Source organism: Scomber japonicus, chromosome 20 (assembly GCF_027409825.1).
Source record: "Scomber japonicus isolate fScoJap1 chromosome 20, fScoJap1.pri, whole genome shotgun sequence".
Classification (NCBI taxonomy): domain Eukaryota; kingdom Metazoa; phylum Chordata; class Actinopteri; order Scombriformes; family Scombridae; genus Scomber; species Scomber japonicus.
The window spans coordinates 23,488,844-23,504,898 of record NC_070597.1 but is presented as its reverse complement, the minus strand read 5'-3'; the positions used below and the strand labels follow the sequence as shown (position 1 = coordinate 23,504,898).

Genomic DNA, 16,055 nt, shown 5'->3' with positions numbered 1-16,055 from the left:
GGTTGTATTGAATTGGATAGACATAAACATGACATTATCTAGAAATCACCAGGATTCCTTTCAATCTAGCTCCTTTCACATCTATCGGAAGAGGAAACACACACAAAGGTACAAAGTATTCTCCTTTTAACTGTTAAGATGACCCACATGGAGTATCATCAAAGGAGGAAACCATGTAACTTTCCATGTCTCTGTTGGTTGACCCACCTGTGTGTGTGTGTGTGTGTGTGTGTGTGTGTGTGTGTGTGTGTGTGTGTGTGTGTGTGTGTGTGCATACGTGCGTGCTGCATATGTGTACTGGTGTGAAAATACAGAGGAAGACAAGAACAAGAGATCAGACTAGACTACTGAAAGAGCCATCATGGTCTGCTATGGAGAGAAGGTCATACATCTGTTATAGATAGATACGAAGCAGGTTTTTCCCAGGATTTTTTCTAGACAAAGGTGGCAACGGGTGAAGAATGTGTGCAGTGCAGCGTGCACAGTTTGCATGTGCTCCATTACAGTGTTGTGCGCTTAAATGAAAACAAAAAAAAAACATCTGATAGATTTAATAGACAAAACTGTCCCTAGGGATTTAAATTTTATACCAAGATGGAACAAAAAGATGAACAAAAGATGACAAATACAGTGTTTATTTTATAGGCTTGGAACAATATACTTGTTTGCTAATTCGATACTATCATGATACTTGGATGCCGATTCAATTCAGAATTGATTCTCAATTTAATGAATAGAAAAGGGGGCACTATTTTCACACATACTGGCAATTAAGATAAATGGTCCAAAGCAGTGTTATTGTAAAAGTTAAGTCTATTCATTAATCTATAAATTTGAAAGCATCTTACACTCTCCTGCCTGTATGACAGTAACAAACTGAGCAGGGGGTGGGGTGCTCCGCTGTGTTATTTATTACATCTCCAGGAGTGGAACTGTTAGCTCCAGGGAAAAGACACAGACTGAGCACTCAGTTATTCTCTTTACCTCTTTACCGAAGTTGTTTAATGCTGCAGTGTGTGTTGGTTAGCCAATCTTGTTACTGTTATTACTGCTCCACTGTACTAACATTTACCTCTAAGTGATGGCATAGAAAGTTCTTAATCTCCTTCACATTCATCTCACAAAGGTAATTATTTAGTCATTAATTTAAAAAAAATGTGTGCAACTCAGCCTTTTTTAAGATGAACTACAAAATAACTGCAAATGCATTTTTTATTCCATCAACATCAAATGCTGGAAATGACACAAAGGTATGAGTTAGATAGGCTAGAGTAAACCCTGGCAAGCCAAAATGCACTCTACAGCAGTGAGTTAAACTACACAGTGCTTTGTCACTGAATACTGGTCTATGAAATACATGATATAAGTCATGTATGACTGCAATGGAGGTTATTCTTTTTTAACATAGTGGTTCCGAACTCTGTCATGTGTTGCATATGTCTAAATGTTGTGAGGAGTTGATCCATTTGAGTAAAGAGGTGAAATAAATCAGTATGGTACAAAACTCAACAAAGATTAGCAAAAGTACCAATATATGAGCAAACTTTGGGTGGAAGAATGAGGTTTATCTTGTTTTCAACTATGATGGCCATTTCAGGTAACCTTAGATTCCTTTCAATATACTAGCTCCATGCACAAGAGGTGTTTTTAATAATCTTGTACATTGTGTTAACTGACACTAAACAACTTCCATGCTACACCACACTGTACAAATGCAACTGAAGGTAAGCATGGAACTCCTTGTCCCTTTTGTCCACTCCAATATTCAGACAGGACAATTGCCTCAATCTACAATGAACAGAAAGTAAGAAGAAAGTAGAGGAAATGGTGCTCCTTCGAATTGGAGCTACAGATGATTGGAACAAACAGACAATACTACCTGGCTGTCCTGCTATGAAATTCACTTTTATATCACAGCTGTCTAGTTTTAGCCACAATATATAAAATATTATCCAATAATATTAAAACAAGCTAACTATAGTTTAATGCTCCCATAATGCTGCACCATTAGAAAGGTGTCTGATTGGCTCCTGCAGCACGACAATGAGCCCAAACATCCAGCCAGAGTCATAAAGAACTATCTTCAAGCAACAAGAGCAAGGAGTCCTTCAACAGATGGTTTGGCCCCAATAGAGCCCTGATCTTAGCATCATGGAGTCAGTCTGGGATTACATGACGAGACAGACGCAGCTGAGACGCCAAAATCCACAGAAGAAGTACTGTGGCGACTTCTCCAAGATGCAAGTACCTAGGTGCCAAGTACCTAAAAAAAAACTATGTGCAGGTGCACCAAGGAGAATGGCTGCTGTTTTAAAGGCAACGCTGCTCACAACAAAATATTGATTTCTTTGCCCTTTCCTCATCTTTGAATGAAGTTAACAGATAAATGAAAATAATTAATGGCATTATTTTTGAAAGCATCCTCACTTACTTAGTGCCTCAAACTTTGCTGCCCATATACACTCACTGGCCTCTTTATTAGGTACACATGGCAAAATAGAATTTATAGCAGAGCTGTATAGGTGCATAGGTGTACCTAATGAAGAGACCGGTGACTGTAAATGTATTTCCTACCAAAAATGTACATGATGCAAATGTTTCTTCTCATATACAGCAGGTTCGCCTTGATATTCTTGTCAGGTTATAAAGACATCTGAAAACAGCTCAACCCAAAATGTAAAAAAAAACTTAACTCATGGTCCATTTAAATTACATCCCACATTATAACACCTGATCGTACTTTTTCTGCTCCGTTATGGACTTCGTCTCCATCACAACTAACCAGACTTAATCAGCTGAACAAGACTGCAAAAGATATAGCAGAAATCAGGAAAAGCTAGTATTACATTTATTGTTGGCGTTGTTGTTTTGGTCTTCGGCTATTCCAAAGAGAATGGAAACTCACAATCAATCTAAAAGTGTTTAGATCATCATGTGACACTAGAATCTCCAGGTAAACAAGAGATAAGGAAGCTAATTGAAATGGAAAAACATTTCTAAAAACTTTTTAAAAATCAGTGTGTTTACACAGTTGTAGCCTTATGGGCAATGGACCATATGACTTGTAGATATTTATTAGTCTGTGAGGTCAGTGTGTGACCCTCCTCTCAGCTGTACCTCAAATCTGTCTGCAAGCAGATAAAATTTACTGTTTTAGTGTTTTCAGCCTGTCTGATGCTTGTCTGTGTTTGCATTCTTTTGCAATGTGTGTGTATGTGTGTGTATGGGTGTGTGTGTGGGGGGAGAAGGAGAGAGACAGAGTACCATAACATATTTGCAACCCTATAAAACTGATTTACAATTAGCTGGAAGTATAAGAATTGGACTTATCCAGAAACATAGAAAACTGACAGCTTTAACAGACCCACATACTGCATGTACCAACACACAGTCACCACATGATCCCGTGCACTCTGACGCCCCCTGTTGAATGAGGAGCTCCTCTTTCTCAGAGGAGTGGGCCTTCAGTGAGGAGGAGCCCTAGTGTCTGTTATAGTAATGCAAAATGCTGGAGAACAGTGACAGACAGAAGCAGACTGGAATCACTCGTACAGACCTGAAGAATAAGAGAGAGAGAAACAAGATAGAATGACAGAAAGAAGAGGACAGGCAGGTTTCTTACATGTACCAGAGGTCTGCTGATGGTGGCTCTGTATTGGTGGAAGTCAGTCTGGATCACACACACTCTCTTCTCCATCCTCACAGCTCACAGCCGCCCATGCTGTCTTCACCCAAGCGGGCTCTGGGGAGGAAGTGAATCATGTGCGTGTGTGTGTGCTGTCTTGGGGCTGTGGGAGTGTATATGTGTGTGTGTGTGTGTGTGTGTTATGGAGAGAGAGAGCGAAGAGATAGAGAGAGAGAGGGAGAGAGAGGGTGTGTAAGTGTGTGTGAAAGTGTGTTACGCCTGCTACCTGACCCTGAGGAGAGGGAGGGAGGCGACGAGCAAAAAGAAAACACGAACGAGCTTGAACAGTCCCCCCTACATCACACTCATACACACACACACACGCAGACACACATCACCACCAACTGACAGCAGTGCAACACAGCGAGACAGACTGCAAGCCTCACCTCATGTTACACACACCTCGAGTTAAAAAAAAAAGTACATTCCTGTGCAAGAAAATAATACTCCTAAGCAGGCTAATTTGCAACCACAATATGTCAAGCACGATTAATAAGAACATGAGTACATCCCAAATCACTGACGTCTGTTTGAGATTATAGGAAAGAGACCAAGTCAAGTCACTTGTGCTAATGTTTAGAGATTTCTGGTTTTCTCTGATAGCTAAAAAAGGGAAAATGAAAATTGTTCGCAAATTTTACACAGAAATATAACTGCCTCATGTTTCCAGTTCTTAAATATCAAATGTTAAGTCTGGGAAGACAAAACAATTCATGGGTAAAACATGAATTTATGTACTTTTCTAATGTACTGTAAATGTGGAAACACTACAGTGAAAAAATATTGTATTACAAGTAACAGTCCTGCATTCAAAATTAAACTTAAGTAAAATAAACAGTAATAGTAAGTATTATCAGCAAACTGAATTTCAAAAGTTTATAAAATATATTATTGGTTAATTATTACTGATGCATTGACACGTGAGCAGCATTTGTATGCTGTAACTGAAGTAGAACCAGTTTTAACTGATTTTCACATTATTGTCAGCATTGATCCATAACACGTCATGTGAAAATGTAATGCACAAAGAAACTAATAACTTCAGCTGTCAGATACTGATAAGTATCGAGTGACTGATTGGTTGAGAAAGACACAGTGTCTTCAGCTGAAATGTAGTGTAAAGCATAAAATAGCAGATAATACTGATGTCCTTTGAATGTACCTCAGAACTTAGTACAGAACTTAAGAACAGCACTCAAGTAAAAGTGCTTAATAATTTTCCACCCTTGATAAAATTCATAGTTAAGTACTGTTGATAATGTAATCTAGTAATATTGTAATGAACCTTCACAGTAAAGTCTACAGCCATGCCAGTAGATCTTGTGAGGCTGTTCTTACACACTCAGAGTGAAATGCTAACATTAGTATACTTACTAAACCCTTAATGGACTAGAAACAAGCTACATGGCTAATTCCCTTGTTAACTATTTGCCTTCAAGAATACTGTGATCATCTGCTGCTGGTTCACAGTAAAGTAATTTTTAATTCTATCCGTCACTATAGCACTCTTATAGTAGCTACTTTTACTATGTACTATTTTTAATATTTTCAATTATTACAATTTTTATTTTCTGTATCATTTTCCTTTTTTAAAACAGTAGTAGTTGTAGTAGTAGTAGAAGTAGTAGTATTAGTAGTAGTAGTAATGGTAGTATATCATGATAAAATAATAATATATCATGTTTCCCATGCTCACCATCTTAGTTTAGTGTGATAGCATGCTAACATTTACTAATCAGCACTAAAAACAGTACACTCGAGGCTGATGGGATTAGCTTTGCAGGCATTTGGAATGTAATGGACAACTAACATTTTTCAGCAGATTATGTTGCTAGAGGAAAAGTTAAGAGATTGCCAAAGTTGTCATTGGGATTCTTTGTGTGGGGAACCATGAACCAGTTGTCAAGGTTCTTTCAGCCTTTCAAAGAGATTGATTAACTGACTGACTGACCCACACATCAACTAAAACATGTCATCTGTAGAGTCACTTCCTCTACTATCCCTTTGAAAAGTACTGTAATTTGCTTTGGTTTACAATCTGTCAATCATATTACAGCCAAATAGAATGATGCACTGATAACAAGTCTTGAAAAGCAAATTCCAATACAAATACATTCGTTTCGAGAAGGCTCTGGAAAGTGTGAGTGATTGTATCTAAGACGATCTAAGAAGATCTGCACTAGTATCAAGAAAAATGACTGTATATTCTATACAATTTAGGAATAATTATAATGATAAGGAATAATCTTACAATACTGGGAGATTTTCTACAAATTTTTATTAAAACATGGTTTACATGGAGATGTTTTTGAATGATGTTCCAAAACTGACACCTAAACCTGCTTTAAAGCTCTTACTACACAAATTCCAACTTTTTGGACGGATTCACGATTTTTCAAGTCTTTCTTGAAACAATAGTCAGGTGCCAAAGTGAACATTGATAGAGGTTTTGTTGGATCATGGTAATCATTCCTCCTGTTCTTATTGACCAATGAAAGATACCCTCCAAATGCACTTACAATACAAGTGATGGCTGACAAAATCTACAGGCCTCATTGGGGAAAAAATGTATCTAAAACTTTATCTGAAGATAATACTGTATGAGGTTCCAGCTCTCTGAGTAAGTCAAATCAAATGGATATCCTCCAAACTTTAAGTCTTTTGAGTCTGAAATTTCCTTGTGTTTCTCAGGATAGTGTTTCCCTGTTGAGCTGTGGTGAAAGGATGCAACAAAAAAGTTCCACAGTATCATGAAATCACTTTGTAGCAGCCACATGGGTAAGTTGTGCAGCCAGGCAGAACCAGCTGAAGCAGTATTTTATTAAACCCTGTGAAATCAAATTATTCATGTGGAATTAGCAGGTCTCAGAAAGGATTCATCAAATAATAAGTTGTCCTTAATTCTTAACACAAAGCCTTTCATTTCCCTGCTTTTTTGCCTGCTTGTGTCAATGGTAGTTAGTCATCTCCTTGCTAAAGATCTGCGGCATCCACTGGCTTGCTGCAGGAGGAAATCATGCACAAAATGATATGTTTACCTTGCAACATTGGAAAAATGACAGCAAGGGTAATTTATCTTGTTTCATCTCGGCGGTATGAGGAGAACAGGTCATTTAAGTTTTTAATCAGCCTGGCAGTGGATTTTTTACAGGCTTATTGTCTGACGGGGGATCAGATGACAGGCGGTTTCTGGCTTGTGTTTTCCAGAGCGCCAAGTCGAGCGGATGTCAGCATGAGTGCCGAGCTCAAGAATTTGACCTTGTCCTTGTGAAAAACATGCTGTACGTCAAAGTCAATTTATACTTAAAGTGAATATACAGTATGGAGTCCCGCCAGGCAGTGTCATGCCACTGCAGGTCATATTTACAGATTTACATTTACATTAGCTATAGTTTAAGTAGAACTGGAAAATCTGAGATTTCCCCGTGATTTTTAGATGTTTCTTTGATGTACTTTGTCATCTCTGACGATTGAATAATCATTGTCTATTTAAAAATCAAATATTTTTATATTAAACGCAAAATATGTCTCTCTCAGCATTAAACAGAATTCAGTTAAATTAGTGACTAGTTTGTGAACATAGTGGAGTATTTAGCAATAAAAGCAATTATTCCGACAATTGGAGGAGATATCTGGTCTGTACGAATGTTCAGCCCAGATTATCTGGTAATGTGAACGGTTAACAGATCCAGTCTTAACCATCTAGAACTGCTTGCAGACTCATTGGGTCCTCTCTGATCATTTTAAACATGTTTGATATATATGATTTAAAATCTTGATGATTACGTCATTACTTCCTGAGCAGGAAGTATTGCCAAGCAACGGTAAACATTTTGACCCTTGAGGCTTCTGCTTTTGTTTTATCTAACTGCAAAGCACTACTAAAGCAAGATGTTTGCACCATGTCTGACTCCATTTTGTTTACATCTGTGTCCCCATGAGGTCACATGAGGTGGTTAAGAATCTTAATAACATCCTGTAGTATGTGATGTGCCATGTGCATGTGTGAGAACATTTATTAAATTTCTTCTTATGTGTGTGATGCAACCCGATTTCAAAATTGGTTAGGGATTTAATCTGAGCTTTAACAGAACCAACTCTATAAGGTTATAATACGTCAATGTTGTGTTTGCAGCTTGTTCCACTGCCCCCAAGTGGCCAGAAAATCAATTAATGCAGCTTCAAACAATACATTCAGAAAAATGGTGCTCTCTGCTTCCACTCAAATGAAATAAGACCAATATCATGTCATGTACTGTGATTTTAGGATCTTTCAGTCATATCTGACAAGTAAACACTCTCTGCTTCTATTTAAACATTATGTCAGTACTGGGGAAAAAGTAGGTGTGGCACAGAGAAAATGCTGACAGTTTCCCAGCTTGTCTTTTCCAAATCCTTATCCCCTTAACAACTAATGACCTAACAAAATATCAATCAAGTCATTCTTTTCCAAAACCCTTTCACAGAGCCCTTGTGTCTATGAGAGCTCTTCAGATTGAAGAGGAATTGCTATGTTGCGCCCTTAACGTTCTTGTAGAGTTTATCTTTGGCCGGGATTTAGTTTGGCACTGTGCCATGTCTCTAAGAGACCCACCTAATGTTGTAGGGAGACACAGTCGGGTGGTCAGCCATGCATGGTTGTCTGCACAGCCACAGACAAAATTATCACATTTGAAATTATCAGCATAACCAAAACATAATGTAAAGCTTTGACTCTCAGCTTTGACAATCTGTAAGAGTGTAATGTTTGTGTTTGAGATACAGTTATATGTGTGGATACATTTGCCAAGACAATTAGAGGATGTAATCTTACCCATCTGCTTTGCTACGGGCTAAACACACAAAACAGTAGAGTACAGAGTTTCTCCTCTCAGAACATAAAAGCTAAGTTATTTCAGGATCATAAGATGGAGTGAAAATACTCTTCCATGAAGCAGCAGGATAAACACTGGCTTTTACCTGTTAATTGCAGTAATCCAAGGTCCTTCTATTATAGTGTAATTATAGAGTTTTATTTGTTGTGTATCTACACACTGCTATAAAAAAAGGTACCTTGTTGCTGACCTGGGATCAGTCAACCAGAGCTGGAGCCAGAAGAGGAGACGAAGGAGCAAAAAGGCTGATTTTGATCTGGAGTCAGAGTTTAGACGTGGCATCCCTGCTTTCTCTGTCTTGCTCCAGCTTGTTGGTGGCAGGTTGTCTGCCTGTGCGTGACACAAGTTTATGGAATTTGATTAATTAAAGGTTTGAGTTGGCAGCCGAAACTCAGGAAAAAAACAAGCCCCCTTGTTATCAGCCATGTATGTGCATCCACTGACATTTCATGTATGTTGTGGACTTTATTCAGTAAAGTATTAAAGTGATCACATTACAGTCTATCAGGCAATGCTTTCTTGCTGAGAGTCAGATGAGAAGATTATGACCACCCTTGTGCAGAGAATGGTGTCAATTTTCTCATCTAGCTTTCTGCAGGAAAACCAACAAGTACATTTCCTAAAATGTTGAACTTTTGCTTGAAATACAGGTATGATTTTGTGAAAAAATATGCACATCCAAAAGGTCAAAGTTCATATTATTGTAAGGCTGAGAAATGGCCTACGCTAACCTATCAGCAATAACACTGCTTCAGTTAATGCATCGTACACTCGATGATGAGTTGTATTTACATTGTGATTCGTCACTGGAGTTTTTCAAATCCCTCAGAGACAGCAGCAGAGCTATACGTCTGCTACAGTGAACCCTGGGTAATGAATCAGAATGCATTTGTTATCTTATGTCGGGGGAGACAGAGTGCCTGCCTACTGCTACTGAACGCTCTGCTACAGTTTTACATAGCCGTGAGAATTATCTCCATAAATCATATGGATCTGGAATATGTATGTGTAGAAACAGCTGGGAAATATGGAAAATGACATAAACATCTCTAGAGGAGGAGCACATTACCGCTGATAAAGAATGAAGCATTATATGTTGTGTCAGTGCTGCTACATGAGTTATCTGGTCTTATTCACTTAACATGGAAGTCTGAGGTCATTTGTATATGGAGGGGAAGTTCTTGTCAATAATGCCTGGATCACTAATGCAAATGTAGAGTTTACCTAGAAGTAATACGTCGCCCTCCAGTGGCAACACATCCACAAATTTGGCAGGCTCACTTTCAGGTCTATTTAGTAGCTGTTCTACAGCTTGTGATCATTTGAAATTTATTTTAGATTGTAAGTAATAAGAAGAACAATTTGAGATAAAGACCAACAAAACAGCATAGTAGAAAACGGTGGCGCTGAAATGTTTTTTTTCTGGAAAGTGTGTAGGCTGAAGCTTCGGTTTATTGTGCAGACATCAAATGTAATATCAGACCAAATTTTACACTATCCCTACTTTTATAATGATTATCAGTCAATTTTATTGTTTAAACATTAAACATGTATAGCACACTTTGAACTAAACATTTGGAATCACATTTTCAGCTCCTTAACATCTGGATTTTCAGCTCCTCACTACAGCTGTTCTATAAATTCACATGTATAATATAATACAATGTTCTGAAACTTATATAAATGTTCCTTTTTCAACATTTAAAAAAATACTCTGTTTATGACATTATGCATGATTTGAGCTGTTTTAATATATTATTTTAAAGCCTTATATACAATTCTTGTTTCTCCTTTGAATTACTGGATTTATTTGATATGTTTTCACCATGTTTCAACACAAACAATATATAGGAGTATAACAAATAGTGTGTAATGAAGTTTTATAGAGGTCTTCCGTTAAACTTCATATGCATTAATTTAATTGTAAAATGTCCAACAAATAATTAATTCACTCATTTTCAAGAATCACCCTTTGCTTTTATTGTAAGAAACAATTTCTTCACACAGTGTCAGCACTGACAAAACTGCTACATAACCACATTTAAGTTGAGATGTATGATTTTCTGCCACTAGGTGTCACTATTTAGCACCATCACAGCAATGCTTGTGTCTCATACACTCAAATTCTGATGACTGTTTTCAGAGTTGAAATGATAGTCAGGAAAAAACATTTCTGCCACTAAAATTATATTTAATCATCAATGTTCCATATCAATGCACACTGTGGTTATAGGAGGCAACTAGTTGGGAATCACTAAATAATGTTTTACACCTCTACAAGACTGAACATTTAAATTTCTGAAAAAAGTATTTGGTATAAAAGAGTAAGGTAAAACACTATCATCCTGAAAATATAATCTCTCATTCTTCATAAACCTGCATCATCAGTAACTAACCAGAGACTGAGTTCACAGTAGGCAAACAGTGAAGTTAAGTAAACAGCCATAAATGGCACTTGTACTATGTTCTACTCTCCTCGATACACAACAATATTGTTATCCGTCTCGTAAATCTTGATCTCGTACAGCAGGCCGGATGGGAGGGCCTTCACCATGTTGTCCCATATGTAAACAGCCACGTTTTCAGTTGTGCTAATGAACGGACACAAGTAGTCAGTGAAACAAATGCACACACAGACTAATTCGTAGTAACTGTTATGAGAGCAGATTCATACCTGGCAACAGTGCTAAAGTACTGGACGTCCTTATCCAGGTTTTTATGGTCCAGTGGAACCATAATGACTTCCTGCAGGAGGGAATCAATCAATCAATCAATCAATCAATTAATTGTAAATCAGCTGAAACATTAAGCGCAAAACTAGCACAAATACAGCAGTGGGACACTAAGTGCAGTCATAAGCTAGTTGTTCCGGTTGGACCAGGCATGTCCAAACTATTCCATTAAGGGTCATGAGGCTACAGGTGTTCATTCCAACCCAGCAGGAGCACACCAGGCTTGACTAATTTAATCAACTGAGTCTTCAGACAATTGATTGGGCAAATCATTTGTGCTCTTGATTGGTTGGAACAAAAAATTGCAGACACATGATCCTTAATGGAAAAGATTGGACATGCCTGGATTAGATGATTCACAGAAAAGCAATTAGCGACCATTTTCATAGTTGAATAATTGTTTTGAGTCATTGAATCATTTCAAGTAAAAAAAATGCTTAAAAAGGTTCTAACTACACCTTCTTAAATGTTTTCTGGTCTGTTTAGTTCTCTCTGATAATAAACTGAATATCTTTGGATTGTATACAACTGGAGCAAAAGAAGACATTTTAGGTTGCATCTTGGGCTTTGGGAAACAGTGATAGTCATTCTTTGTCATTTTATAGACCAAACAACAATTGATTGATTGAGAAAATTATTAACAGATGACTTAATAATGTAAATAATTGTTAGTTGCAGCTCTAATGAAAACCAACACTGGCCATTTTGAATAAACTTGGTAATAAATCTAGGAATGCTAATACTTCCATTCTGACAATACTTGCATGAACTGTAAAAACACTTCTTTATTAAGCAAACAGGGTGACATTCAAACATGTTGTGCTTTCCAGGCTTGTGGTCCACATGGATCCAGTAGCACGATAAACAATTAGCTAGTGTTCCATCAAAGCCTGACAAACAAAACTGCAAAACATCTGGCCAGACCTGTGATTTAATGAGGAACACATGAGACACACAAATCAGACACTTCCAGACAGCAAGCCTGCAGGAAACAGAAAGCATGCAACCCGACAGTCTGCACAGTGTTTCTCTTCTCATGTGTGGCATGAGAGCTGGATCATTAGAGAAATTGTCATTAGTGACACGCTATTTCAACTATCAAAAATGAAGTTATCCAAATACTTCAGCATTACCTTGACAATCCAGTATTGACTGGGCTTGAGTACAGATATTATGTAAACTTGACTAAAGAAAGATTCTCCATTTGGCTAGATATGACATATCTTGTCAATGTGACGGAGGGTCAAAACTAAAACAAAATCACAAAAAAACAATCTATGCAACCACCTCCAGCATTGACAGAATAAGTATTCCATATTCCTCCACACAAAGCACTAACTCCCTGATGTGTAGCAATTGAAACCCCCTTTGCTGCTGCCATTAACAACTTCAGTTCATCACTTCCTGTGGACAGAGATATGTTCTACCAACAGGATATCCTTTGTACATACTGTTGCCAGCAGTGTGCATTCTATAGAGGAGTCATGGTAGAAAAATATACATTATAATATGATGTACATAAATATAAATACTGTGCAAATGAACTGCTAAATCTGACAAGAAATTATGTGTTATGTGTTGTTCATGACGTGTATGAATGGATTTCTACATCAATATTCTATTTCTAACAATGAAGCTTCTAAGCATTTATGTTCTGAGAGAGATTTTGGGTTAAGCCTTACCATATTTATCATATTGTTACTAATTTGATCCATTTTTACATTTGAGAGATGAAAAAACGTCTTAAAAACGTTTGTTTTAACCAGAAATGCAATGACGTACCACGTGACCCAGAATGCTGTTTTTATGCAGATGACACACATTTTTGTTGAGTGTCTGACTCATATTTATTCAAAAACCACCATTCAATATAAATCCTTGTGTATGTTCTCCTGTGTTTGTAATGTTGGACCATTTTATAGTGATTGTAAATGTATGTGTTTTTTTACATCAACAAAAAGTGTACAAACCAAAGAATACACTCACTCTGCTATCTGAAAGCTTCATTAAGGATTAATCACCAATTTATTAATGACTGATGAGGTATTCAAGTGTCCAAAATTATGTATGCAGACTAATTATGAGGGGATACTTTAAATTGCCCAAATATGAACAGTATGCAAGGGTTAAGAAAACTTAATGTTGTTGAATTTCTTACCTCAATGTTCTTCTTCAAGTCTGTCAGGTTCATAACCATACCAGTGTGACGATCGATCTATGGGCATATACAAGAGGAGGGTTAAAAACATGTTGATGTGAGTATATTTTTTTTCATATTAGTTTATCATTTAAATCTGGAGTGCGAAGAATTTAGTGGCATCTTACAGACGTGGCAGAAATGTAATATGAAATAAGTATGTTTCCATAAGTGTATAATCCCATTAAATAAGAATTATTGTGTTTTTCTTACCTTAGAATGAACCGTTTATATCTACATAGAGAGCAGGTCCTCTCCATGGAGGCTGCTATGTTTCTACAGTAGCCCAGAATGGACAAACCAAACACTGGCTCTAGAGAAGATTTTCACGTGTTTTGAAGCCACTATGAGTTCTCGTACATGCTTGGTGGGGGAAGGTGAAAAGAGGTTTATTTAGTCGTTTGTAATCTGCAACCTCACCACTAGATGCCATTAAATCCTACACACTGCTCCTTTAAAATGTTCAGTTATATTTTTGTGAATCAGTAACATTATAATGTAAATACTGAATTCAACTGAATACTAACCACTATACTAATTCATTTCATAAATATCAGACACTAAATGTCTAATTCAGAGAATAAAGAACAAATATAACAGCTAGCTGATGAAGTGATGAAGCCTGTTCAGTAAAATGTCTTCAACGACTACAACATCAACTCCACTTGAAGATAATGTATCTTATGACCTGGAGTCTTCTGATAGATACTTACATTTCCACGCACTGTTACCTCCACTGTGGAACACAAATGAGAGCATTGAATGAATGAGAGACATGGAAGTAGCAGCGGTTCAGTATCACATTATTATGTAAAATAACAAGGGTGAATGAAAGATTGTGACAAACCTTTGTAGTTGTGTCCGTGGCCGTTGGGATTGTTGCATTTTCCAAAGACTCTTTTATTCTCTTCATCGCTCAGGTGAATGCTTGACAGGAGAGGAAGAAAAGTGTTTGATTAAAAGCTGCTGCACTGACTCTCTTTTTGTTTTCATGCCATTATTAAACAAGTCACACATGGAAAATGTGCCAAAGGGTTTATTGACACATGCTGCCTTCAGGTACAATACGATTTCCAAGTTTAAAAATGGTAGCTAAAACTTGTCAAGAGTTTAAGTGTGTTTGATTACCAACTAGTTGAATTAGTTGAAAATACTAAAATAGTAATCATTGTTTTTTGTTTGTTTGAGTCTTTTAGCAAATCAATGAAAGCATAAACAACTACTTCCATAGATTATCCATCAAACCAATATTGACAATACAAAAATCAACTTTATGTAGGATAGTAGGAAAATTCATACTGCCATTTAGTGCATGCATGATCTACAGCAGTGTTTTACATGGGTCACTGGAAGATTAAATCCAGTCCCAAAATTATTAGGCTACATAATATGAAGCCAACATCCTCTCAATCCATTTAAATATTGACATGTCAAATAAAACACTGTAAAATGTAAACCGATAATACAGCCTGACTATTGGTTTATATCAATTTATTTAGCGTTTCTGCCTGTATCATTACTTCATCTTTAACCCCAGGTTGTTTATTACACAAAATGACAGACTAATGGTAACCATGGTAGCTCATTCTCCCTTTTCCGACATCACCGACAACACGTGAACGTAGCATTAGTCATTGCAATAAGACGTGTTTGGATACAGCCGAACTACAAATCCCATGATGCTAACGTTAACGTCATTGGTTTCATTAAGTTAAACACACAACACAGGCGGCTATGAGTGATACATACACACCGCTCTGCATGCACTGTATGTCGGATCAGACATGTTTGTCATATCGGTGCTCATCTATCTTTTGGTTATTTAACACTTTCCCATGCACATAAATGAAAAAAACTACAACCAGATCGCAGCCAGTGTACGACAGCTGTAGGAATAGTAGGAAGAGGATGATCAGCTGATTAGACTACCTGTGGAGTCGGTGGCAGGCGCTGAAGCTCTGCACCCGGGTGATGTATCCGATACGCTCCGCAGAGGATCCAGCCATTGTCAACAGCTGATAGACACGGGCAATAATCTGCTGAGAGCCCGGAAAGAGTGGGGATCAAATAGGCTGCTGTAAGCATGGCTGTAAGAGCTCCAGCCCCCGTGACTCATGCAGCCTGGCTATTGGTTGAAATCTGGGCGTAAATACACCTCACATGTCACAGATGCATATCAAAACCTATCAAGCTCAATATTGCTCTCAGCCTGTAACAACCGTCTTCTTTAAGGCTACTTTTTTCACTTTAGAGTCCACCAGAACACCTTTTCTGTGATATAGAGGACAATGTGAACACAGTTTGTCAAATAATTACCACTGACACCAGTGAATAGGCCAGAAAGTTATAATTTGTGTATTATGTGTTATGATGTATTAATGATTACATATTTGCACCACCCTCTAATAATTACATCATCCATAAAAAGTGTGTGAAAAGGTCCCAAATTTAAGTGATTTTTTGTTTCATGGTTAAGCCTCTAACTTATACCTTTAGCTCATCTGCTTTTATGTTAATTATCTTTTCTGTTTCCATAAGTTTACATGGGGGGAAAAGGGTAAAAACAC

General features: G+C 37.3%; 1 protein-coding gene across 1 annotated transcript; it reads right to left on the bottom strand.

Annotated features, from left to right (window-relative positions):
• Window positions 1–10,729: 10,729 nt before the first annotated feature.
• On the bottom strand, window positions 10,730–15,601 carry pts (6-pyruvoyltetrahydropterin synthase). The gene is made up of 6 exons (XM_053341758.1): window positions 15,418–15,601; window positions 14,336–14,415; window positions 14,202–14,224; window positions 13,450–13,506; window positions 11,234–11,304; window positions 10,730–11,150 (listed from the first exon to the last, which is right to left on the bottom strand). The coding sequence occupies exons 1-6, from the start codon at window positions 15,492–15,494 to the stop codon at window positions 11,027–11,029; spliced, it is 432 nt and encodes a 143-aa protein (XP_053197733.1). The 5' UTR covers window positions 15,495–15,601; the 3' UTR covers window positions 10,730–11,026.
• Window positions 15,602–16,055: the final 454 nt, after the last annotated feature.

What these genes read in the sequence shown, in the direction of transcription:
- pts (XM_053341758.1), bottom strand. Translation starts at nt 15,494, where the DNA reads ATGGCTGGATCCTCTGCGGAGCGTATCGGATACATCACCCGGGTGCAG. An exon ending in AGGTAACAGTGCGTGGAAAT is followed by an intron (nt 13,507 to 14,201) that starts GTAAGTATCTAT and finishes ATATGCCCATAG; the next exon opens with ATCGATCGTCACACTGGTAT. An exon ending in ACTTGAAGAAGAACATTGAG is followed by an intron (nt 11,305 to 13,449) that starts GTAAGAAATTCA and finishes TCCCTCCTGCAG; the next exon opens with GAAGTCATTATGGTTCCACT.